The sequence below is a fragment of the Gymnoscopelus microlampas genome, assembly GCF_963454915.1.
Source record: "Gymnoscopelus microlampas genome assembly, chromosome: 16".
Lineage (NCBI taxonomy): Eukaryota > Metazoa > Chordata > Actinopteri > Myctophiformes > Myctophidae > Gymnoscopelus > Gymnoscopelus microlampas.
This window is the reverse complement of record NC_139953.1, coordinates 34,697,358-34,724,412: the sequence shown is the minus strand read 5'-3', so window position 1 is coordinate 34,724,412 and position 27,055 is coordinate 34,697,358. Positions and strand designations below refer to the sequence as shown.

At 42.4% G+C, this 27,055-nt stretch overlaps 1 protein-coding gene across 2 annotated transcripts in view; it reads right to left on the bottom strand.

Moving 5' to 3' along the window:
• The window catches only part of rad51b (RAD51 paralog B), a 105,743-nt gene that overhangs the window by 35,278 nt on the left and 43,410 nt on the right, over positions 1-27,055 (bottom strand). For both annotated transcript variants that reach the window (XR_014602626.1, XM_084083186.1), the window contains exons 8-9: positions 25,889-26,007; positions 15,809-15,887 (exon numbers count right to left, since the gene is read on the bottom strand). Coding sequence is in view for 1 of the 2 variants with exons in the window: in XM_084083186.1 (XP_083939312.1) it covers positions 15,809-15,887; positions 25,889-26,007 (198 nt within the window). In the remaining variant the exon portion in view is untranslated. The remainder of the gene's footprint in view (positions 1-15,808; positions 15,888-25,888; positions 26,008-27,055) is intronic.

Sequence of the window (27,055 nt, the reverse complement as noted above, 5' to 3'; positions counted from 1 at the left end):
AAATGGGATTGGCTTTCAAGATAGTCAAAGGGGCTCTGCCCTCAATGCCCTCTATACCCTCATATCTGACCAACTACCTCAAACACACCCACAGCCACAACACTAGAGGGAGCGACAACAACGATTTGGTACCACCCACCATAGGACAAACGGAATGCCCTGACACCAATCCCTTAGAAAATGTGGATCCCTGGCTTCCTTCAAAACAGGCCTGAACATCCATCTTTCAGGAGGCCAAAGGGGGAGGTAAATCTCCCTTCTCCCAAAGAAAGGTGATGGCATTCACTGCCTACACCCCCCCCCCCTTTCCCTCTCCCTTTTCTACTCTGTAAATATAGTGTTTTATATTTGTTGATGATATTGTATTTTGGTGTTATGTTTTATGCTATGTCGATTAATTGAATACATAGGACCACAAAGCAAAGCACTCACACATAACACAGTACAGCCAAATACTGCTTTTTCTATTTCTGGTACCCAAATCTACATAGTCAGTGCTTATTTAACTTTGCGAGTGTACAAATGGAACCAAATGGACCCCCATTTGCATACTCTCAGAGTACCATTCCAGATCCGTAAGGGTCCATTTTGTACGCCTGGTGGTCCCCAGACCCCAACGTCGAGAGCCAGCGTTCCATAGTTTGCTGTGCAACGCCACGTCGCCGCGCACAGCAAGCCGTTGCTGTAGACGAGCGCATGGCCAAACTTCTCCTTCGAATAAAGATAACAAACAAGTAATTGCATAAATACATACATACTGCGCTGTACACATATATTACATAAATTATGCATCAGAGGCGAGCCTGTATCCACCGGGGCAGGCTGAGCAAACAGCCCACTGCTAGCTAGCATACCTCAGCTGCTAGACTTTAACGGAGAATTACAGAGAGAACGTGCTGCCAGATCGAATCATGTTACATTGTTGTCAGTCAGCGAGAGGAGAAAATATTTGCGCACCACATTTTTTCGCATAAATCAGCGGAGATGGGGGTTCGTTGTCAGCTGCTGCTGCTCCTGCCACACACACACACACACACACACACACAACAATGGCGTCCCCAAACAGACAATCAGACACACATTAAGGGGGGGGGAAGAGGCAGTCCTCAACACTTGTGTCATCAAAACAGGTGTCCATTCGAGACATAAGAGAGACAGACGCACATATCTCTGCCTGAGAAAAGCACCCAATATCTCAAAACTGCCGATTTTCGAAACATCTCGGTTTTCAAACCCTGCATTCCTGAGGTTTTGACATGTGTTCCGCGGTCACCTTGCGACGTCTTAACCCATTGAATCCGAGGAACGCATCTCTGTCATTTTGGATTTCTTTGGCTATTAAAAAATAGCAGATATACAAGTTCATAGCGCGGCACCGAGTGCTGCGCTATGAGCTTGTAGATCTGATCAGATTTTGTTTTTATCGTGAGAGTTTGTGCAAATCTTTGAATATATATATTTTTAAAGCGGACATTTGTAAAATATTTAGCTCCATGGACCCCCAGAAGCAAAGATTTGAGTTACAAATGTTCGCTTTAAAAAAATACATATTCAAAGATTATATCGTGAGAGTTTGTGCAAATCTTTGAATATGTATTTTTTTAAAGCAAACATTTGTTCTACAAGCTCATAGCGCGGCACTCGGTGCCACGCTATGAGCTTGCAGATCTGCTATTTTTGAAAAGCCGAAAGAAATCTTAAAATGACACGATGGACAGACCGGGAACAGATGCGTTCCCGGTCTTAATGGGTTAATGAAAAGCAGAATTGGGACTCTGCACTGCTGCGAGGAGGAGAGAAAAAATAGGGATTTGGGGTAGAAAAGCGGGGAAGGGTGGGGGGGGAAACACTGACTGAAGGAAGTGAAGTGAAACTGAATCCCACAAACAAATCCTTTCGGTTGGGACCACAACGTGACGGTGCCAGCAGAAACAAGGCCTGGGAGTGATCCGTCAAGGAGATCAGGCTTTAGTCAAGTCAGTGTTCCATCCTCTGTATTCCAGTTCCAAAAATAAACTTCACTTCAGGATGTGTGTTTACCTGTTTTTACAGAGATACGTTTTTTTTGTGACATGCGACACATTCTTGCCTTATACTTATGCTTTTATACTCATACTTTTATTGTACTTTCTAAGAATATTAATACGTCGTCGCTGTTGTATGTCCAACACCGTTCCAGGAAATGGAAAGAAATGTGTAAAATGAAGTTATTTAGTCACTTCTTAATACTTTTTATTGGTTAAATATGTATAAAAGTCTTATGTTATGTCTTGTTATGTATGTTATGTCTTATGTTAAGTCATATGTATAAGAGTCTTTCAAAAAACGAAGAAAGAAAAACAACATATCTACAGACACGTGTGATTGTAGATAGGCTATTTTCGTTTGTTTTGTGCGATACTGTCATACGACAAAGTATATAATAGGGCTGATGAACTACAGTATACGGAGATGCAAGGTTCCTGCTGTCTCACAGCAGAACTCTGAACCCATGTAAAGAACCGCCAGCAGTCACCTCTCCCCTGCTTCTTTCTTCAAACAAAGGTTAAATCTACATGTTGACAGTAGATAGTCCTACGTGTTCCCTAGAATGACCATAATGATACCAAAGAAACCAGACAGAAAGAGACCGCGTCGGCCAAGCCTTCGCCGTCTCGCAGCCCTTAGCGCATTAAAACGCTGGCCGCACCCTCCGTCGGTGTCAGTAGACACAGGTCCTAAACCAGGTGCATCAGGGGTTGTATAAGAATAAAAGTCAAGGGTTGGGGATGATCGTAAAGAGGCGGCGGCTTGGCCCTTTTGTCTGGGGGTGTGACAGTGGCTGTGCTTTGATTTATATACGGCTCTAGAGATAGCAGTGGTGGAAGAAGTGCTCAGACTAGTAGCGATACCAAAGTGTAAAAATACTTTGGTACAAGTAAAAGCATTCTCACACGCGCACACTCTCACACGCACACGCACACACGCGCACACACACACACACACACACACACACACACACACACACACACACACACACACACACACACACACACACACACACACACACACACACACACACACACACACACACACACACACACACACACACACACACAGTCAACTAATCACACACATGCACAGGTAAGTGCATTCAATATCTTAATTAAGTCAAAGTACAAAAAGTATTAGCATTAAAATATACTCAAAAGTAGCAAAAGTAAAAGTACTCAGTATGCAGAATTCCCATAATTCAGAATCATAATTGGACTATAATTATTGATCATTAACCACTTGAGCCCTATTTTATACTTGAACTATTTTAGAATTTTGATTTTAGATTTTTGATTAGTAATTCTAATATTTATTTTCTAATAAGTGATTCATTATTAATAAATATTAAATAAATAAAAGTAACTAGCAAACTAAAGCTATGTAATAAATGTAGTGGAGTAAAAAGTGGCATCATATAAAGCCGTCAAAAAAGTAGCCAATCGCGTGAGCTTGTCCATCGACTAGTTTCGCCGCACGACAGACAGCGGTGAAAGACCAAGTACAGAAGATACGTTAAGCATAAGTTGCTGACACGTCTCTTTTTTGCACCAGACCTCACTGAGACACAAAAGGAGGCTATGGGGTTATGTACGCTACGCGCCGCCGTGCATGGAGGAGGCAACATAAACAAAAGGAGGGACCTGTGTAACGTTATCGCCGCTTTCACCGCCACGGGGACAAAGGGTGATCAAATTATACTATAGACGGAGATGAAAAAGATCAGGGGTTGAGGAGGACGACGAAGTGTTTAATCCTCACCCCAGGGCCCTCCCGAAAGAAGAATTGTCTGCCATGTCTCCATGTCATGCTCCCATTAACCCATTCCCTCCGGGAAAGCATCTGTGTCATTTTAGATTTTTTTAGCTATAACCGTTATTTTAATACTTTGGCTATTCAAAAATAGCAGATCTACAAGCTCATAGCGCGGCACCGAGTGCCGCGCTACGAGCTTGTAGATCCGCTATTTTTGAAAAATATAGATTTTTTTGCTAATCTATGAATAAATATAGATATATATTTTTTTTTTAAGCGAAAATGTTTACTCAAATCTTTGCTTCTGGGGAGTCCCTGGAACAACATATTTTGAGATGGGGGTCCGCGACCAAATACATATAATTTTAGGGGTCCTTGACATGAAAAAGTTTGAGAACCGCACTGATATCATAGCAACGTAAGTGTTTCAGAAAACTGCAATTTAGAAGACATCAGATGCGTTCCCGGATTGAATGGGTTAAGAGCCGGAGTCACTGACCTCCCTCGCCACAGAATGCAGAGAAATCAACCCGGCGTGGGAAGAAAAAAAAAACAGCGAAACAAAATTATCTCCAGTCCCCGCCTATACTGGGAAAATCTCCTTTCTTGTCTTTTTTTTTTTTTGGTGACACAATGGGGTTTCCGTGTCTCCCATGATGCAACGGACCTAGGCCTGTCACAATTATTACATAATCGTCTCATCGCAATTATTTGAGATAATCGTAATCATTTTTGCATAATCGTCATAATCGTTTCCATGTTGAAAAATGTTCACACATTTTCAAATATTAAAAAAAAAGCAGAAATAGCAGATCTACAAGCTTACAACGCGTCATGAAGTGTATAAGCCCCCCCAGGCCTTATAGACTTAGACGACGGGTCTTCAACGTTTTTTCAGGCCAAGGACCCCTTAGCTCATTGGTTCTCAAAGTGGGGTCCGGGGACCCCCAGGGGTACTTGAGGGGGTTCCAGGGGGTCCCCAGCTAAATGATGGATAGGAACCAAATGGACCCTTATGGGTCTGTAACTCTGAGAGTGAACAAATGGAACCAAATGGACCCTAACGGGTCCATTTGGTTCCATTTGTACACTCTCAGAGTTAAATTAACATTGATTTTGCTATATGAATTGGGGTCCCAGAGATAGAAATGCCATTAAATGGGGGTCCGTAGCCCTAATGCATGTCAAACTGGGGGTCCTTGAAATTAAAATGGTTGAGAATCACTGCTAGAGAGCCTGAAAACCTTCTCTTATTGGGGTCCCTGGGTTATCTTTTCAAATGGGGGTCCGCGGGCTAATAAGTGTCAATTTGGGGGTCCTTGACATGAAAATGGAAGAAGCTTGCGACACACATTGTTTCACAGCCTACTTCCATCTGAGACTTCGGAAGCAGAATCGATGACAGACGGCGTTTTCGTTTTTTCAAGCTACTTGGCAGGTGATTGGATGATCCCGCACCTAGCAGCCGCTGATTGGTTCGAATACGCAGCGTTTCGGGCAGCTTTACTCCCTGAGCGATCCCAGACCTCCTTCCTGAAATCAAATGCAAATGACATTTCCGGAGGGAGGGGGGTTTACCAGGCTACCCTTAGCTGAGAGGGAGATGAAGCAGGGACCCCCACTACATGTTGTATAAAATTGTGTTGCAGATTAAACCACTCAGCTTCATAGACTTGTTTGACAGCAATATCATGTTGGATTCATGTTAATGTGTATTTTCACACATTTAACCACTTAATCCTTCAAGACTTAGGAAACTTGACCTTTCACTCTGTACTTTGTCAGTTCAGTTCTTTTTGTCCCTCTACACCTAACCTCTTTCCCGAGGCGCTGCGAGACGTGAGCTTGTAGATCGGCCATTTTCGGGTAATGATCCCCTCAGAATAAGGATGCTAGGGTTCAAGTGGTTAATATAAAAAAAACTATCCTATGACACAAAATGTGGAGGCCCCCCTTGTAGTAACTCTGAGGACTCCCTAGGGGTCCCGGACCCCCTGTTGAAGACCCCTGACTTAGACCACTGGTTTTTAACGTTGGGTCCAGGGACCACTAGGAGTCCAGATGGACCCTTACGGGTGTGGCCTCAAATTGCTACACCAAAATATCACAAATATCACACTGATGATAATGACAAAATTATAGAAATGCTCACTGACAGATGCTCCCAGAGGGTCTATTTGGTTCCTAACTAAAAAAAATGATAATCATCTGGGGACCCCCCCCCCCTCAAGGACCCCTGGAGGTTCCCGGACCCCACCTTGAGAACCACTGCGTTAGTATATTCGTTGGATCAACCGGTCAAATCTGTACCTCATTTTGTTTGGGAGACTACAGTCTATCTATCACGTAGCTATAGTGTTGCCAGATTCTGTGAGAGACACAAGCAACCAGGTCTAGGAAAACAAGCCCAATAGAACCTGCCTATGGGCCAAATGAGCACTTTAAACATATACATCAGCTATTATAGAATCAGCTATTATAGAATGAAAATAGCTGATCTACAAGCGATGCATTGTGAGCTTGTAGATCTGCCATTTTCAAATAAAATCTTGGGGGGGGGGGGGGGGGGGGGGATTTATAATAAGCAGACCTGGCAACGCTGCACGAAGCGCTTTTTTCCCCCTGCATATTCAGATGGAAACATCATCCTGGAGCCCTCTCATGGAAAAAAGCGAGGTCTGCTGAATATCAACCTGCCTGATGCGTTCATCCCCACTGACACAATACAAATTAGCTTTACTTCATCATCATTATTGTCTTGTACAATATAGGATTTCACTCACTACCGAAGCTGCCCTCCTGCCAAATAAATTACCGCTTTTTTTAGATGGTGCTTTTTTACCCTGGCCTGTTTTTAAGTGGTGTACATAAAGCTATAGAGAAGACAGCCAGTCTGCAGTTTTATTATTACCGTCTCATTTTTGAGACCTAAACGTAATCTCTGTACATCCACACTCACTTCCACGGGGACCACGGCCGAACGTCTCAATGATCGCTTCAGTTCTGTTTTTTTTTGGTTGATTACTTCTTTGTCTGACGTACACAGCTGGATCAACATGGCTAACATGGCTCATCCCTGTGGGAGATTAACCCTTTAAGACCGGGAAAGCATCCCTGTCATTTTTAGATTTCTTTGGCTGTTGAAAAATAGCAGATATACAAGCTCATAGCGCGGCACTGAGCTTGTAGATCTGCTATTTTTTTTTGAAAAATCATAAAAATGTGGGCAAATCTTTGAATATATATATTTTTTTTTTAAGCGGACATTTGTAACTCAAATCTTTGCTTCTGGGGGGTCCCTGGAACAAAATGTTTTGAGATGGGGGTCTGTGGCCAAATACATATCATTTTGGGGGTCTGAGCACCACTGATATAGCAACATACGGTTTTTTTTGTTAGGATTTGGAAGACATTTGTATATGCGTTCCAGGATTGAATGGGTTAAGTCTGTCAGTGAGTCAGGATGTTATTAATAGTGCATCATTTTCAGGCCACTGTACAATCTGTATAAAATCATAGGCATAGATAGGTTGATGCTGGTCTGCCAGCAAAGCAGGCTGTGTTTTTTTCTTTTTGCTTTGTGATTGATCTCCTTTCAACTCATGTGCAGCCAGTCTGTACCTAATTGTGTTGATAGTTTTAGAGAGTAGTCATATCGCTATTATCATCTCACCACAGTGAGATTACCAAACTAACTAAATGGAAAACAAAACAAAAAAATGTTTATTGTGATTTTGGGGTTGACTGTGTCTTTTCCCAAATGACGTCAACTGACATCGACGTCAGCCAAGACATGTTCTCAGCCCCTGTGAGGTCTCTCGCTCAGGTTCGCCAGGGAGCATTGTATCAGTGTTAATTTTGACAGCAAATTTGATTTAGTCAGTCTTTTCAATAAAATTTAATTTAGTTTTAGTCATATTTTACTCATCAATTTGAAATGTTTTAGTTTTAGTCTAGTTTTAGTCAACTAAATGTCATAAGATTTTAGTCAACTAAATCTACAGCTGATTTTGTCGACAAAAATGTATTTTGGCGGTGCCTTGATGCCGCTGTAATGCCTGATTTTACACTTGGTTGCATGCTGAAAATAGCCGATCTACAAGCTCAGAGCTTGTAGATCTGCCATGTTCAGAGCGCAATACCCGAGCGAAACCAAACATAAAATGACTTGTCTTAGTTCTACTGGATCTCTGCTCTACTAGTCCCTCCCTAACATTTTGTCTGGTTTTTATTTGTTGACGAAATTGTCAATATATTTAGTCTTAGTTTTAGTCATCATACATTCGTTTTGATATCGTTTTCATTTAGTTTTCGTCAGTGGAAAAAGAGGTAGTCGACAAACATTTTTCGTCATAGTTTTAGTCGACGAAAATTAACACTGCCGCAGTGAGATACCAAACGAACTAAATGGAAACAAAACAAAAAAAAAATGTTTATTGTGATTTTGGGGGTTGACCGTGTCTTTTTTTCCAAATGACGTCAACTGACATCGACGTTAGCCAAGACATGTTCTCAGCCCCTGTGAGGTCTCTCTCTCTCTCTCTCTCTGTCAGGTTCGTCAGGGAGCATTGTATTCATCAGTATCCATATGGAAACATCACCTTGGAAGCCTCTCACGGAAAAGGAGAGCCCACTGAATATTCCAGAACATCCAGTCAACTGGAGACGGGGAAGGCAATGAAAGAGGATCCTCTTTGAACCCCACACTGGCTGCCCCTGCTCTTCTGTTGGCCAGGGATTCTCAACCTTTTTTATTTAATTTCAAGGACCCACAATTTGATGAGATTTTTGTCTTGGAGACGCAACTCTACATCGTAGAGTTATTCTAACTTTGAGTTTTACATTTGTAAACACTCACAGTCACAGATCTGCAACCCAAATCAGATTTTTGGCCTATCCAGATTGGAATCACACTGCTTTTATTCAAGTCTGAACAGCAGCAAAGCCACAAAAACTTTTTTTGCAAATCTGATTTTTAACCACATTCCTCTGTGGTTTGAAATGTGATTCTAATCAGCCTGGACACTCGGACACCGAAGCCTGATTTATACATTGTTGTACAACGACGGCACGACACGTTGTGAGCTTGTAGATCAGCTAATGTGTGGGTGATCCTGTCGTAGGACAGAATATAAAAGCATTATTCAGGCCCATTATATTTACATTACCACAGCAACAAATGCTGATAAGTCGAAGATGTCTGAATACACAAAATGTGATCTGATCAATTGCAAACAGTCAGTGGACAGTCAGTCCCAAAGATTGTATTTGAGAAACAAATCAGATTTCCCTGCACTATCATTCGCCAAATACATTTTAAAAAGTCTGACATATCCACGTCAACTTTGTGTGTATGCCTTCTCCACGCCTAGTTCAGTCCACAGCAAGCTTCTGGTGAGCTGCCACTGTGTCTCGCCATAAAACCTCAGAGAAGGAGCCCCCACCGGGAGGACGTGGCACCAAGTCCTTCTCCTCCCGTTAAACACCCCCTAGTCTCGCGTGGCCAGACTGTTGCCTCCCACAATTTTCAAATGCTTCCGGTCATACAGTCTGGGACTCGGAAGCTCTGATCGCGCAAATTTATCCTAACATAAATCAAAATAATCTAAGCATACATAGCTTGCTGCAAAAATGGAAATAAAAAAATAAAATATAAAGATATTTTAAAGTATATTTTCGTGAAATGCCAGCTTCCTGACTCGGATTTCGGGAGGTGTATTTCCAGACATTCGCATGCATTCGAATAGCATTCGGAGATGGTGGAATAGTTGTCTGGCTACGCGAGACTAATCACCCCCCGATGACAGGCGCCGCCCCAGCCTGTAGGAGTCGCTGGTGCAGCGACACCAGCGACACCAGCGACCCCCCCCCCAAACACGGCAAATTGTGCTTGTATAGACCACTGGTTCTCAAAGTGGGGTCCAGGGGGGTCTCCACTCTCCAGCAAAATTAGCTAATATAGCATCACAATCAGTTTAACCACTTTAACCCTATATACAGTACTGTACATCGACTTATTTGAAAATAGCCAATCTACAGGCTCACAACATTATGTGATGCAACGCGTCGTGACAGTAGGACAGTAGGTGTATGTAGTGTGTGCGTGTGCGTTTGTGTCTGCATGTGCGATGACAGGTAGGTTTTGTAAGCCTGTAAAGAGCTGCTCTGGAAGTTCTTGGGAGCCATTCCCAGAATTGTGTTTCTGTTGGAAATCGTAAATGTTTCAGAGCAATCTTGATGTTCACCAAGCTCTCTCTGCCTGCCAGGTTCACATGTAGAGCTGGATGCCTTTAGCTCCATTCTTACACTTTGGATGGGGGGGGGGGTTTAACCAGTTGAGTCCGATACACTTTGTGGTACAAAGAGAAAACAGCTGATCTACAAGCTCACACCGTGTCCCGATGCGTCGTTTGCTTGTAGATAGACTATTTCCGCTGTAAAAACAAAAAACAGAACTTTTTGAACTTTCTCAGAAACTTTGCCCAAAATAGGGAAGCCAGGGTTATGTGGTTAAAAGATCACCTGTTATTATTAAGCCACGTTAGTAAAGCAGGAAAGCACATGCCTCCGTTTTTTCTCTCTTCACTTTGGTGTTTGTGGGATCAAGGGTATAGAGGATTCGATGACAACGTCGTTTCTCACTTTTCATCTGGAGGCGATATGCAGGCAGCTTTTTGTGAACCGTGACTACGGTTCATACGAGGGATTCAAATAAACACCGCTGCTGTTTTGATAAATGCCTTTTTGAAGTGAAAAGGAACTATGGAACACGAGGCGGCCTCAACCATTCTGCTGTTCCCATCAACACCTCCTTCCGAGTTCGCTGCCAAGTATTGATAACGACGAGTGATTTTAACAGCGCATGGTGAAATGGAAACCCCGAAAGTGTCCCACAATAATATTCCTAACCTCACTTAACCCATTAAAGACCTGAGGCCGATTCTACAAATGTCTTCTAAATCCAGTGGGTTCTTTCTATATCAGTGGGTTCTCAAACTTTTGCATGTCACGGAGCCCAAAAACGATATGTATTTGGCCGCCGACCCCCAGAAGCAAAGATTTAATTTTAAAATGTTTGCTTTGTATATACTGTATTCAAAGATTTGCACACATTTTCTTGATTTTTCAAAAATAGCAGATCAACAAGCTCATAGCGCGGCACGAAGTGACGCGCTATGAGCTTGTATATCTGCTATTTTTTGAATAGCCAAATGTGCTTTGAGAACCAATGTGCTATATACTGTATATATAAATAAAATCTAAAATGACACTGATACTTTCCCGGTGTTAATGGGTTAATTGAGACAAATCGGGGCTTCTAAACTCAGCCGCACTTTATTACCAGAAATGAATTATGAAACACACTGCTCTTGCAATTTAGCCGTCCAAAAAAACCCTGATGCCAGATTTCAATCTTTTTTTGTAAAGTACAATGAATGACGAGGTTACACATGTGTGGGTTAACCACATGAACTGTAGCGTGAGCGTCGCTATCCCCAGGGGGGGAGGGGGGGGGGGGACATTTGGCGAAAACAGACGATCGATTTACAAGCTCATCACACGTCGCGATGCGACTTGGTGGGCTTGGACAACGGCTAATTTCAGGAAAGAAAAAAAGGAGGAGATGAAGTATAGACCCCTGGGGGACCCGGTCAACTAAGTTCCCCTTTAATTAAGGGGAAGGAAGAGTGCATTAGAGATCAGCCAATGTACCACCCACCAGTGGTGTAAAGTAACTAAGTACATGTACTCAAGTACTGAAGTACTGTAATTAAGTACAATTTTGAGGTATTTTTTACTTCCTTCAGTATTTACAATTTTCAATACTTTTACTTCTACCCCATACATCTCAGAGGAAAATATTGTACTTTTACTCCACTACAATTATATGAAAACTTTAGTTACTATTTAATTTGTAGATTTTGATTATTATTACAAAACACACTAGCCACTTCAGCCCTATTTCGGCCATTTGAAAATAGCAGATCTACAAGCTCACAATGCGTCACATCTATACATTGTGGGGACATTCTGCACAATGAGTACTTTCACTATTTTTGCACTTTCACACAAGTACATTTTGAATACGGGACATCTACTTGTAACAGAGTATTATCTGCATTGCAGTATTGATACTTTTACTTAAGTAAAACATGTTGAGTACTTCTTCCATCACCGCCCCCCCCCCCCCCCCCACAACGCCTTCCACAGACGTGACAAGCGATGACGAGTAGTTAAGTGTGACACCCTGGCCGAGGGGATTGTTTTGGCTCGCTTGGTCTCTGGTTTCATTAAATGATTACATTACCATTCCCGTTCCCCCTATCGAGCACACATTGTCTCCATTTGGGGCCGATTACGTAACGCTGGTAATTGGGGCTGTGGGACAGACTGTCCGCCCACTGAGACAGGCAGAAGTTCACAGATGTCTTGATAGCGGGCCTGTCAAGACATCTGTCCCTGCTTTGGTCTCCCTGTTTTCTCATATCGTCGATGTCGGGCAAAAACTAAATTTATAACCTTTTTATTGTTTGGAATAACTCAGAGCTATTGAACACCCTTTACGTCTGTCTGTTGCAGTGTTGATTTCGTCGACTAAAACTATGACGAAAACTAAATAAAAACTAAGCTAGCATGACTAAAACTGAGACTAAATATATTGACAATTTCGTCAACAAATAAAAACTAGACAAAAATGTTAGTGAGGGATGAGTGGAGAAGAGATCCAGTAGAACTAAAAGACAAGTCATTTTATGTTTGGTTGCACGCGGGTGTTGAGAGTGTACAAATGGAACCAAATGGACCCTTACGGGTCTCAAGAGTTATAGTGGTCCGTGGTCTAATGCAGGGGTTCTCAAAGTGGGGTCCAGGGACCCCCATGGCCCTATATATGTCAGCTATTTTCAAAACATCTTGACATTCTTTGAAAATGGGGGGTCCCTTGGCACAAAATATTTTCAGATGGGGGGTACGCGGCCAAATACACATTACTTTAGGGGTCCTTGACATGACAAAGTTTTAGAACCACTGGCCTAAAGCATATCAAGCTGGGAGTCCTTGAAATTACAAAGTTAGATAAACTGTCATATACAGCAGTGGTTGTTTACTAGTGTAGCCCCGCTACAATAGTTTTTCAGCTGAACACCCCCTGCCTTCACTAGCACTATCCCTGATAGGATGTTTTTTTTGTGTTTCTGACTTTAATTTCAATTTTTTTCCCCTTTCTTTTTTGTGTCCACTAACCCTACGCACCCTAACCCACCCCTAGGAGTACGCCCAAAGTACCCCTATGAGTACTTGTGCGCCAATTTGAGAAACAGTGACATACAGTATACAGTAAGACACTCAGTGGTCCCATGACCGTCAGATTTAATATGCACTGCAAAATAAGGGTTCATTTTGGTTACCTTTGTACACTGAGTTACAGATGAATAAACCTCAAGTACTTGGGACAAGTCAAAACAAATCATTTGCAATTTTACTTTTATCCTTTTAGTTTTTTTGGCCCCAGGGGTCTGATATGTAGTCGCACCGATGCTCTTGGCAGAGGAAGTGTGAATGTGGTTTTATAAGTGTATGTTTGTGTGGGATCTGCAAAGTTATTATAGTTTTTATTTTGTTTTGAATTTATGTTTTCATTTTCAGTGAGTTTTAATTAGTTTCTAAAGCAGGTTTGCTAGTTTAGTTTAGTTTTCATTTTGTGAAAGTGCATAGAGTTAGTTACGTTTTTATGAGTTTGATAATATTGTATGAGTTTGATAGTTATTGTAATATGGGGTGGTCAGGGGTAAGACTCAACAAGGTCAGAAAAAAATGTAAAATGTCCAATCTACAAGCTCACAACATGTCGCGATGCTGTTGTAAGCTTGTAGATAGATCGTCATCTTTTTTTTTCCATCATCCTCTTCCCCTTTACTGTCAAATAAAGCAGAAATGAAACCAATAAATGAATGCATAAGAAAGAAAGAAAAAGAAAGAAAGAAAGAAAATAAGCGTCTTGGAGTGAAAGACACCGAACGGGGTTGGCCCATGGTCGTAGTGACAGACGGACGGGTAGACAGAGAGCGGTAAAGGAAGCGACCGTGCAAGATTCTACACGACGTCGCTGTCAGGCGAAAACCTTGTATGTCCAAAACCGTTACTTTTCAGGAAATGGAAAGAAAGAAAGATGTGTTTAATGATGCATCCAATGTAGCAGTATTTTAGTCACAAGTTCAGTCACAATACTTTGATTATTGATTCAATATTTATAAAATCCACAGACAAACTGAAATACTTAAAGGGATATTCCAACCCCAAAATGACTTTTTTTCATCCCATAAAGACTTTGTTTTTGTCTCATTCTTAAGCCAATAATTTGATGATCGGCAGCGGTTCCGGTAGGAGACACAAAGAATCTCCTTTGTGTCTCCTACCGGAACCGCTCCCTACCGGTCCGCTGGTCATCAAATTATTAGCTTAGGAATGCGACAAAAACTAAAAAAATATCCATGAATTCAAGACTCCATGGGGTGACTAATCGAAAGATTGGGTGAACTATCCCTTTAAGATAGCATTTGTGATAGCAGATAGCATTTGTGTGATACTGTCGTATGACGAAGTAAAACGGGCAAAAACGGGGGGAAAAACATAAAAGTTGAAATATGGAGATACAAGGTTTCTGCCTGACAGTAATGATGAGAGGAGAGAGTGAGTCCTGGCTTGAAGAGACAGATGAACAGAGAGAGAGAGTGAGAGAGAGAGAGAGAGAGTGTGTTAAAGCACCCTCACAAGATCCTGCATGCCTGGGAATTCGCTTATTGTTACTGCCTTCAGGATTATTTATGGGACTGCCTGGGAAGGCCAGGCTGGCAGAGCGCGCGGAGGGGAAAAATCGCTGTCACCGCACAACCGTCTCACTGTATAAGGCCAGGGGGGCCATTATCTCGGTCCAGAGCCTTCTATTGGGAGAGTTACGTCAACTAGGAGGGCAGAAAACAGCGCCGGTCACGTGGTTCCATGTAAACTCGAAATAGTGACAAACGCTCAGACTCCAAGTGCATTCCGTAAACCTCCGGTTCAGGGCTTTGTCAGTATTATTCGCCAATAGAAGGCTCTGTAAAGACGATGAAGTGAACGGAGGTGACGCAACTCTCCTTATATGGCTCTGGCTCGGTCCCCTTGCTCTGCTCCTCAAGTGTTCATTTAACTCAGAGAGTGCACAAATGGGACCAAATGAACCCATGGGGTCAAATGAACCCATGGGGTTCATTTGGTCCCATTTGTACGCTCTCTGAGTTACAGACCCATCAAAGGGGCGATCTGGACCCCCTGGTGGTTCCCGGACTTCGATGTTGAGACATGTGTGAGCATAGCGACAACATACCTGACTAAAGTTCCAGACCACCACCATTGGACGAAAATGATGGAGCTTGCATTAAAAACTAATTTCGGCCACTGATTTACACCTATAAACCAGTGACAATAATACAAAAAAAATGATTCTGATGGCGACTGGGGTTTGACTCCCCGATGGTGCATCCGGCTTGGCCGGGGCGTTTCAATGAAAACAATTGGCCGAGTTCAATGGGAAGACGGGTTGGGGGAGGGCGATCTCTGCCGCTATACATTTTCTGGCTCCTCCTACAGTGAATGCATTGTTTCTGGATCTTGGTCTCTAGACACCTTTGCCACTCTATTGGCATAACACACTAAATTGGGAGAAACCAAATACATTAAATACAAAACATAACTGAAGGACTGGATTCTCTCTGGACTCAGCACAGTAGGCAAGTGGATGCCATTACACATGGGGTGAGGATGAGGTCAACCATATCACACGGTTGCATGATATTGGGCGAAATAGACATGGACATGGAAAAGAGTCAGCAGGGTTTGCTGGCAGGTCAGATAGCTTGTATGGCGTGTGTTATTATTCGCATTCTCCATGGTGTGTAACGTTGCACACACACACACACACACACACACACACACACACACACACACACACACACACACAGATGTCCGTGTGCTGTCCACTCACCACTTAGACAGATGCCCTGCTTCTCCACTGTGTAGTTCAGCACAGAACATGCAGCCACGGGTGACTTGGCTATCACTATCTGGAGAGAGAGAGAGAGAGAGAGAGACAGACAGACAGACATACAGACAGACAGACAGACAGACAGATTTGACAACATTAGTATCTGCAATTAAGCAGCAGATGTGTCCCAATCTTTAACAACTTTCAACCTGAACTCCCTATTTGGGGATAGGTGAATCCTATATTAAAATTGTCTAAAGCAGGCCGGCAGGCGGACGGACAGACGGACCTCTGACATAACGGTCATGTCACGGGCGAACCTCTGACGTCATAACCACATAAGGAGTTTCCAATGAAACACACACACACACACACTCGGGTTGTCTGCTGTGCACTCTCAGCTGACAAGAAGCCACAAGAAGCCAAGAACACACACATCACACTAAAAAGTAAGAAATCGTCCTTATTTTGAGGTCGGGGAATCAATATGAATGACAGGGCGATGTATTTGAGAAATGACGGTGATTCTGCTGTCCTGCTCTCACTGACTGTCCCCTGTGGTTGCTGTGTGTGACTGTCAGTGTGTGAGCGAGCTGTCCGAGTATGCGATTCTGGGTGTCTGGAAAGTGGCCTCAGCTCATTGGCTCATTTACTCATGACACGACCAATGAGAGTTAGCGGTTTCAGTCAGTGTTGCTAAGATACGGTCTGTGCCCCATAGACTGTAGGGTAAAGGGGGAGGGGCTACTGGGAACGTGTTGTGAAAAAAGAACAGATCTACCAGGCAACAACGCGTCAACACGGAAGGCGTTGTTAGCTTGTAGATCTGTTGTCCAGAAAGTTGTGACGATTTTGACGTTGCACTACCTGCGGAAGTGATTTACAGCATCGGTATGCAAGTACAGCATCGGTATGGGAAGCAGCTGGTGTTATAGGCATAATATTGAGTAATATTTTGTGCAAAAGTGTGGAGTTATATGGAGCATGCATCTACCATTTTACCGTGACTATCCACTCCATGGGTTTCGGCTCGGATTAGAGTAGCAGGATGTTGACAAATCAATTGGTCTTATGAATCTTATGAACAGAACATCCATTTGCTGTTGGGCAATACTACTTATATTTGCCCCTTAGTCATGCAGGCTGCAGATGGGAAAGTCACTGCTTTTTTGTGCTTTTTTGTGCAAACGAAAGTATGTTGTTGTGCGCAGAAGTGCTCCGCTAGGAATTTAGCAGGGCATGGGGCACAGACATTTGGCCGAGCTTCACATGATCAGTTATAGGAGTTTCTCAATGTCGGATCCGGGGACCACCAGGGGTCCAAGAAATTGACCCTTATGGGTCTGTAACTCTGACAGTGTACACATGGAACCCAATGGACCATTTAGCTCCATTTGTACACTGTCAGAGTTTAATTAATACTGAGGATTTTACAGTAGAGACTGGGGTCACAAAGATACCTGTTTTGTATCAAATGGGTATGCGTGGCCTAATGCAGTGGTTCCCAAACCTTTTTGGTCGAGACCCAAAAGAGACATTTGATGTCTTCCCGGGACCCAAACTAGTGAAAATAGCCGATCTACAAGCTCACAACGCGTCACGATGCGACACGTTGTGAGCTTGTAGATCTGCAATTTTCACTACTTTTAAAGTTTTTTTTAAATGTATTGTTTAATGGAATTAAGATTTGTTTTTCTTCTTTTAAATAAGAAGTTAAAAGAAAAGGGATATTTACTTGCAAAGTAGCAACCCATAAAAATGGGTCCACGGCCCACAAATGGGTCCTGACCCACTGTTTGGGAACCACTGGCCTAATGCATATCAAACTGGGAGTCCTTGAAAATTAAAAAAAGGATGAGAACCACTGAATTAGAGGAAATGGTATAGCTAAGCCCCCACTGTCCCTCTCATCCTCCCCTCACTCACCACTACCTCTCATGTCATCCTGCGGGTGCATTCCACAGCAACCCTGCAGAAAACCCTCTGACGACCCTAAAAGGCTCAGTTTTCCTTCTTACACATTCCCAATCCTATTGAAAGAACGATGTTGTGAAGGGAAAGCAATGGTCTGCAACTGCTGGTCCATTAAAGCTGGCAACATACACGACTACACACAAAGACAAAAACTATTCAACTTCAGCAGGGCTTGCGGAAACGAACAAAGATGTGTTTTATACTCAATTCAATTCAATGAAGCTTTATTGGCATGAGAAAACATACGTTTACATTGCCAAAGCGAGTGTCAAAATATAATAAAAACAGTTGAAAATGGGGAAAGAATGTACAGTTGGAGGGGGTTCAGCATTGTGTAAACAGAGCTATGTCACATTGCATCGACATGTTACTGTACATGTACAGGGTATATAAAGCTTTTTGAAAGAAATATCAGCAATCTTTTGCAGTCACTTTGGAACAAATAGCAGCATTTTTTCTCAAAACTATTTAAATAGTATACCAAAAAAAAGCCTCAGATTTAAAATGCGTTTAAAGGTAGCAGCTCTGTTTATATGTGCAGTAGGTCTAGAGGTCTACTCGGGACACTCAATGGTTAGTAGTCCTTAGGGTGGTACTCACTCACTATACTCACTGCGGCTCCACTCTGAGTTCTGAGCGTTAAACCCTGCCCACTGTATACAGTGCTGGAATGGTTGGTGATTTGTCTATGGATCGTCGCTGTTTGTTTACATCGAGCTCCGACGTACTTTGACATAATTTGGCAAAGCGATTTTGCCATTTCTAGTGACAGACACAGTCGACAATATGTGTGCTATCTCTCTCCATTGAATAATTGCAGTGAGGTTGTGTTCGGAGTCGCTCAGAAACTGATTCTAGAGGTTTGTACCTCTAAACATCGTCGGACAACTTTTATTCAAAACTGTCCACGGCGCATTGCTTTCATATTGCGGAAATAAAACAATATAAACCACAAGTGCATTGAGAGTCTGACCAATGTTCACATTGGTGTCCAGCCTGAAATGCCTAAATGAACTTCGTCAAGGCACTGCGTTTGTTTGTTTGGTCCACATTAATTGTGTTCTTATTGACCTGCCGAAGCCGATAAAAGTGCAACGTCTGTAGGATGTTCCAGGCTTTAGGTTTTGGGCTTCGAACTCCTGGCCTATTGCTGAACAACTGGTTCACTGACACTGCCATGAGTGTCCCAAACCTGTCCAGTCCTGTCCTGTCTAAAAGGATTCGGCCTTAACCACTTTCAACCTGCCATCCCCATTGTGGGCACATCATTATTTTGCCAAACATTTAAAAATATCTTCATAGTGAAAATAGCCAATCGACAAGCTCTACAGTTGTGAACTTATTCGTCGTATGACAAAGTATGTACAGTAGGGCTTAAGTGGTTAAAGTGGTTGTGAACATGGTTCAGTTTTTTAACAGTGTGGCTCATTTTTCATGAATGTATAATGAATGAATAAATTAATCAATAAATAAATAATGATAATTGCTTTAGGCTCTGACCACCCAAAACTGAAACCAATAACAAAACAACATTTCGTCAAATAGAAACTAAACCAACATGAGCAAAAAACCCTGTCTCTATACAATGCAATTCAAATGTTAAGAACGTAACTTCAAAGTTAACCAAGTCAGACCGCAGAACTCAAACAATCACGCCCCAGACTCGTTCGCCTGCAGTGTTTCTTTAGGTTTAAGTTGTTAAAAGGAAACGCAATTCACGCTTCACACACATGGAGACATGTCCATCACGGTAATGACATGTTATTGTGGCGGCTGCGGTTTTCAAAACATTTCACGCACGCAGGCAGGCATGCACACACACACACACACACACACACAGGGACGCGGTCTGCACAGTCCTTCAGCTCTGTATGCCTGTGAGAATCAACTGAGACTGCATTATTCACACCGGCCTAATTCAAGAGAGGGGTTGAGGGGGGGTGGGGGGGTCGTAGCCAAAATAACTGATTACCGACCACAGGTAATCTAATCCACTGTGAAATAGCACTCCGAGTTTATTTTTAACCAGAAATCAAGAAAACAGCAGACATCTGCAGCCCGTTAGGCCCTAAGTGGAGATAAATGCTTGGGTTCGGATTGCCCACCATCGCCGCCCCGGCCCCCCCTCCGAAAGCAAGCCCATTAACTGGGCACTGTGGTTGTTTTTCTTAATCCGAGACCCCCACCCGCTATCATTCCACACCACCACCATTTCAGCTTTAAATATTGCTTCAACATGTACTTAGTGCTTTGGAATGGTTTCATAATAGCAGGCAAAGAGATGCTGGGCCTATAGCCAAAAAACTCACATGGAGACCCTGTAGCGGGTCAAAGTGACAACTCAACCCTTCTTTAAGTGGAAAAGGGGGGAAAACAGTAATTCTAGCAAATTTCTCTTGATTCATAATCTAAGACTCCCCCCCACCCACTGCAATTTAAACATGCTGACTGCTTCAACATGCAGTTTCTTGTGCCTGGGAATAGTAGCTAGAAAACAGACAACTTTGGCCAGAAAACCTCTAAGCGATGTAAAAAATGGCAAATGTGACTGACTAGTGCAGCGGTTCTCAAACTTTGTTCATGTCCACGACCCTCAAATTGATACATAATAAGTAGTCTTGCGTAGGCAGGCGATCAGAGATCTCCGCCTACTGATACGACTGGGATAATCTAAATGAAATGTATGGGTTGGAGAACGGTGGAGAAAAACCAGCACCAACCTTTGAAAACCAGTCATTTTCATATGATAGATTATATATCATTGTGAAAACGTACAGTAAATAAACGTGAAATTAGACTACTTCCCACTTTTCTTGGGTCCCCGGACCCTGCTTTGACAAACACTAGCCTGGTGCGATGGAGTTCACCTTGAAGTTCAAAGGTGAACTTCAAACTCTCAGAGTTACAGACCTGTAAGGAACCCTGAAGGTCCCTGGACCCCACTTTGAGAACCACTGGTCTATGACATATCTATGATGCATGACTCCAAATTTGGGCAAGGTTTCAGCGCAGTAATTAATTATCAAATTAACCCATTGAGTCCATGTCTCCTAAATCTCAACAGTTTTCTGAAAAACATATGTTTCTATATCAGTGGTGCTCAATCTTTTTTCATGTCAAGGACCCCCACAATTATATGTATTTGGCCGCGGACCCCCATCAAAATATTTTGTTCCAGGGACCCCCAGAAGCTGTGGGTTCGCTTTAAAAATATACAGTATATATTCAAAGATTTGCACACATTTTCACGATTTTTCAAAAATAGCAGATCTACAAGCTCGTAGCGTGGCACTCGGTGCCGCGCTATGAGCTTGTATATCTGCTATTTTTGAATAGCCCAAAGTGTAAAATAATGCTTTTTAGCTCAAATTGTGTGCAATAGTGGAGGTACTTCTTTGGCCTACTGGCAGTGTTCATAACTAAGTGTGGCGCTGATCTTCATATTATTACTCCTCACTATTGCTCATTATGAGATGGTAGCATTTCTGTCTACTCTCTCCGTGAGAAAACACTGGCCTGGTGCAATGGAGTTCACCTTGGAGTTCAAAATTCGAGGTGGAAAAACAGTGATTCAAGCAGATTTCTCCTCATTGTTTTGACGTTAGGATTGTTACAGTGTACCTAGTAAGCCCGTGATTGACCCAAGGTTTCCAAAACAATTGAGTCACATGACTGATCTCCTCATTATTCCTGCACCGTTTATAGACGTCTACTGTAATGCAGGAACTCTGGCCATCCTGTTTTTGCCCCCAATTATTTCCTGTTCGTATATGCTTTTGTTTGGTGCACCCACGCACCACCAGCAATGGATTCTGTCTGCTTTAGATCATGAAAGGGCTTTGGTAGTGCAGCATGGCCTGAGAAAGAGCAGGAAAGGCATTGGTTGTGAGAAAGAAATGTAAAAAAAAAAAAAAAAGAATGAAAGAATAATACTAATAAAACCCACCAAGGTGGCTTGTAAAAACATCTCACCTTCAAAGAAGCTTGACAACTGTCATGTCAGGTTCTGGCCATAACCACTTAAAGGTAGGGCAACAGATAAGGGATAACTTGAGATATTTACATACTAGATACTACATACTAGTTGTCTAACATTTACATGTTAGACAACAATATCTGTTGCTTTTATATATATATATATATATATATAATTATTATGTGGAAATTACTTTTCTACTACATTTGAAGTTCTGTACTTTTTTCTTTTACACATTTTAGCCTAATTTGTTTTTGGTACACTGGTTTTACCTCTAGGCTTTATGCCCTCATGTCTTGTTTCAGTTTCTTAAATGTTTTGTTTGTGTGATTGTTTATGCCATGGGTTTTCAACTGGTGGTCCGTGAAGGTATTGCATGTGGTCCCTGACCATGCATTTAGTAATGTAGGAAAGCGAAGATTTGTATTATATTTTATTTTATCGATCACTGTTGAGAAACAGTATGATGTATGATGACGCATCAATGTTGTCAGTTACTTGGAAGTCAGATGTCAAGAACTTCCACAGAAATGGGAGTTAGAATTTCAAGGGAAACTGTACTGGTATACCTGGTTGAATCATCAATAGTAGGAAATGTGCCCATATCAATCCATATCAAAACATGTGCTTGCTCATACATATCATGTTGCAATGAATCAGTTAACATGAGTTTAATATGGAAGGTTAAGAGAATAAGGGCAACCATGGGAAAGGAATGGATTAGTGGTTCTCAATCTTTTCTGAGCTCTGGACCACTAGCATATCTCAGTTAAATAATGACTGTTAAGGGCTTGATTTAATTCACCTCGAATTAACAAATTCAATTAAGGCCTTAACAGTCATTATTTAATTTCAAGCTTTTCCCCCCATACCACGCCCATATCCCCCCTCCCAACACAACAGTGGTCCCCAGGTTGATTCTCAGTCAGGGTGGTGGTCCCTGGTTCATAATCAGTTGAAAAACCATGGTTTATGCAATTGCCTATTGTAGCACTTTGACATTAAATGTCAAAGTGCTACAATAGTCAGATATAGGAGTGGTTGGCACCACTCAAAAAAACATTGAGTGGTGCCAACCACTCCTATCTGACTTTGTCTGTGTGTCCGTGTGTATGTCCGTATGTCCGTGTGTATGTCCAATAAACAAACATTGATGACAACATCAATACAGGGCTCATCAAAGGCACCACTCTCTTCACACAGGGTGTGATTTTTTTAATAAAATCCATTATTATTATTATTAAAGACATGCAGGGATTCCAGGTTGAAAGTGGTTGAAATTGTTCTTTCATTTACATTTTTGCTCGACTTAACTGCTGTGGACATGTAGGGTCAGTCCATTCATCAGTAAATCCCAGCGAGGGGCTTGTAAGAACATCTCACCTTGAAAGAAGCTTGAAAGCCACGAACAAAAAAAGAAAGAAAAGAAAAAAAGAATCCAGACGAGAAAGAAAAACACAAGCAAATTGGATATCAGACACTCACAATGACAGCAAGACTCAACAAGGGAACGACCGTTGGACCAAAAGCACATTCATGAAGAGAAAGGGAAATCAAATCTGTATAGCGGGTGATGCAAAACCGACCGAACATGGGCATGTTGGCATCTTTCAGAGGTTTGACGCAAATACTTTGCTGCCCCTCGGGCAATTCTGGTAACCTTATACAAGCTGTGTGGCGCTGGCCATGGGCCATGCTACTCTAAAAGCTGTGAGTGATTTAATGGTTCTCCTAGGATCCGCAAGAGAGCAACAGGTACCGTAACCCAGTGGTTCTCAAACTTTTTCATGTCAAGGACCCCCAAAATGATATGTATTTATTTGGCTGTGGACCCCCCCATCTCAAAAATATTTTGTGCCAGGGATTTTTCAAAAATAGCAGATCTACAAGGACCCCCTGGTACCCCCCTAAGGACTGCTGGGGGTCCCCGGACCCCACTTTGAGAACCAATGCCGTAACCACTTAAACCCAATTGACCACTGCTCTACACTGCTCTCTTTTTTCAAAAATAAAGTCAGTGAGCTGAGCTTGTAGATCTGCTATTTATAGGCCAAATATTCACATATTTTTGCTGAATGTTCGCCTATTACGACGTGCTCAGTATAAGGACGCTAGGTTCATGTTTTCAAGGTTCCTTAGTGGAAAAACACCTCTAAAAAGGGTTCCTCGAAGAACCTCCCATAATACAGTACGTCAGAGGTTCACGGAGCTAACTGTACCGTCATTATTCCTATGATTAGGAACACTCTGTAAAACCATGGTAGTCAGGTAAATCGTCGGGGGGTTTTCCCCTATGGTTGCCCATCTATAACAACCCCCTAAAAGGGTTCCTTGAAGCTTCCTTTGTAGTCTTCAGAGTGTGCCGCTCTCGCGTTTCACTCCGTGGCGGCCCGGTTTCAGACGGGGTGACAATAGGCGTAACACTGGAGCATGCTCACTGAGCGCGTCTCTTCAGTTCAAGTGGGGTGTGAAGATGACTGCGTCTCACTGTGGCAAAGAACAGCTCTCACTTAACCCATTCAATCCAGGAATGCATCTGTGTCATTTTACGATTTCTTTGGCTATTCAAAAATAGCAGCTATACAAGCTATAGCTATGAGCTTGTAGATCTGCTATTTCTTGAAAAATCGTGGAAAATGTGTGCACATCTTTGAATATATATATGTATGTTTTAAAGCGAACATTTTTAACTCTGATCTGTGCTTCTGGGGGGTCCCTGGAACAACATATTGTGAGATGGGGGTCCGTGGCCAAATACATATAATTTTGGGGGTCCTTGACATGGAAAAGTTGGAGCACCACTGATATAGCAACATACTGATGGGATTTGGAAAACCTTTTTTGATATGTATTTGGCCGTGGACCTCCCATCTCAAAATGTTTTGTTACAGGGACCCCCCCCCCCCAGACGCAAAGCTTTGAGTTACAAATCTTTGCTTTAGAAATATATATATATTCAAAGATTTGCACACATTTTCATGAATTTTCAAAAACAGCAGATCTATAAGCTCATATTAAAATGACAACAGATGCGTTCCCGGTCGTAATGGATTAACTGAACTCAAGTAGAGTAACTTGAGTTCACTCAGCAACTGGGTTTCCTCTGTGGAAACACGTTTGACAAACAAAACAACCTTTGTCTATCCGCTCCCTCCTATACAGTACATCTCCCTGTCTGCCTTCCTTGTTCTGCTTTCCTTTCTGTCTCTGCCCATCTCATGTCTCTCTCAACCCCCTCTTCCTTTCTCTCTAAATTTGTCCTTCTCTTGCACTGATCTCTTTCTTTAGCACTAGGGCCACGTTTTTGAGTCTGATCCCGAGTTTGGAGAGTCCTATAGACCAGTGGTTCTCAAACTTTTTCATGTCAAGAAGGACCCCCAAATTGACACTTATTAGCATGCGGACCCGAATTTGAAAAGATAAGCCAGGGACCCCAATAAGAGAAGGTTTTTACGGCTCTCTAGCAGTGATTCTCAACCATTTTAATTTCAAGGACCCCCAGTTTAACATGCATTAGGCTACGGACCCCCATTTAATGGCATATCTATCTCTGGGACCCCAATTTACATTGTAGAATCAATGTTAATTTAACTCTGAGAGTTACAGACCCATAAGGGTCCATTTGGTTCCTATCCATCATTTAGCTGGTGACCCCCTGGAACCCCCTCAAGTCCCCCTGGGGGTCCCCAGACCCCACTTTGAGAACCAATGCTATAGACCACCAAGCCTTCATTTTTGTCGATGAAAACATGAACATTCGATCATTTGACTAACCTACTTGACAGCAAAATCCTGAGTGTTCATTTAAAGCAGTGGTGGAGTGATGGAGAGTTGGTAACCAAATGGACCCCTTATACTGTAGATCTTTAACTCTTGAGAGCGTAAAATGAAACCAAAATAGTGCAATTATTGTTAAACATCTGTATTATTAATTAAATAATTGTTATTTGATCAACGTCTGCCTGTTGTCTCTCCTATGGTACCACATCAATACAGCATGGAATTGTGGACAAACGTCTTGGGTCTAAATCTCATCGAATGGTGGTCCGTGGCTCAAATGCCCAATAAATAATGAACCTTGATATGAAGAGGGTTGAAAACCACTGATTTAAAGTGTAAACGTTCCTCACCTGTCTCTGGTGAGAATCCAGATATTGCACGATGAGACGCGTGTTGACCGTGTGACTCCATGTATTCCCAAGGGCTGCCGTCACAAACCCAGAATCCCCCTCTTCAGATGGGATGGAACCTGGGGAAAAAAGACAAGACACCAGAGGTGAGCAGTGGTATGAACCATGGATTACAGACAGGGTATTCTCAAACTTCTATTTGGTATGCATTAGGGCTAGCCTAGTGCATACCAAAATGGGGTCGGCAACCTTTTTTTGACATGAACTGTCATGTTTTTATTTTCTTGATAGTCAGTGTGCCATATCAACATTATTAAGCTTAATTATGACAACACGTAAAAAAGAAATCCCAACAGATTTTGGCTCTCCATATACTGTACATACAAACATTTTCTTTCACGTCAGGACATTGTAGTGATCATTAGACTCAGAGGAATAACCCTCCCACCTATATCTCCCAGACTCCCACCTCATCTTATTCATCAGTCAGTTCAGAGTTTGCATACCTGGACACATCACGTTTTATTGACTCTGCCGTGTCTGCTTGATCTTATCTTTGAAAAAGAAAAAGATAATCCTCTCTCTCACACTTATGTCAGTGATTACCCTTCCCCGTGCCAATGATGGCACCCGTGCCTAAGGTTGCCTGCATTAGGCCATGGTCGCCCCAATAACAGACCATAACATTACAGACCTGTAAGACAGTGGTTCTCAAACTTTTTCATGTCAAGGACATACATTATATGTATTTAGCCGCGGACCCCCCCAAATATTCTGCGAGGGACCTCCAGCAGCAAAGATTACCCACCCGGTAACCCCCCCCCCCCCCAAAGGACCCCACGTTGAGAACCAATGCTGTAAGGTGATCTATGGTTCCTAACCATCAATCAATTTGACTGTAATCCCATGAAGCTCAAGGACATTTAATCATCCAACATTCAGTTTATATACCCTGACTGAGTAGCTGCAGATCAGTTTTAATGCTTTAACTCGCGTAGCTCTGACTCTGTATCTTTCTGCTGAATAGTGCCGTGTCATGAGCAGTGGTGGAAAAAGTACTGAAATGTTTTACTTAAGTAAAAGTATCGATACTGCAATGTAGAAGTACTCTGTTACAAGTAAAAGTCTGGAATTCAAAATTGACTTGACTAAAAGTACAAAAGTATT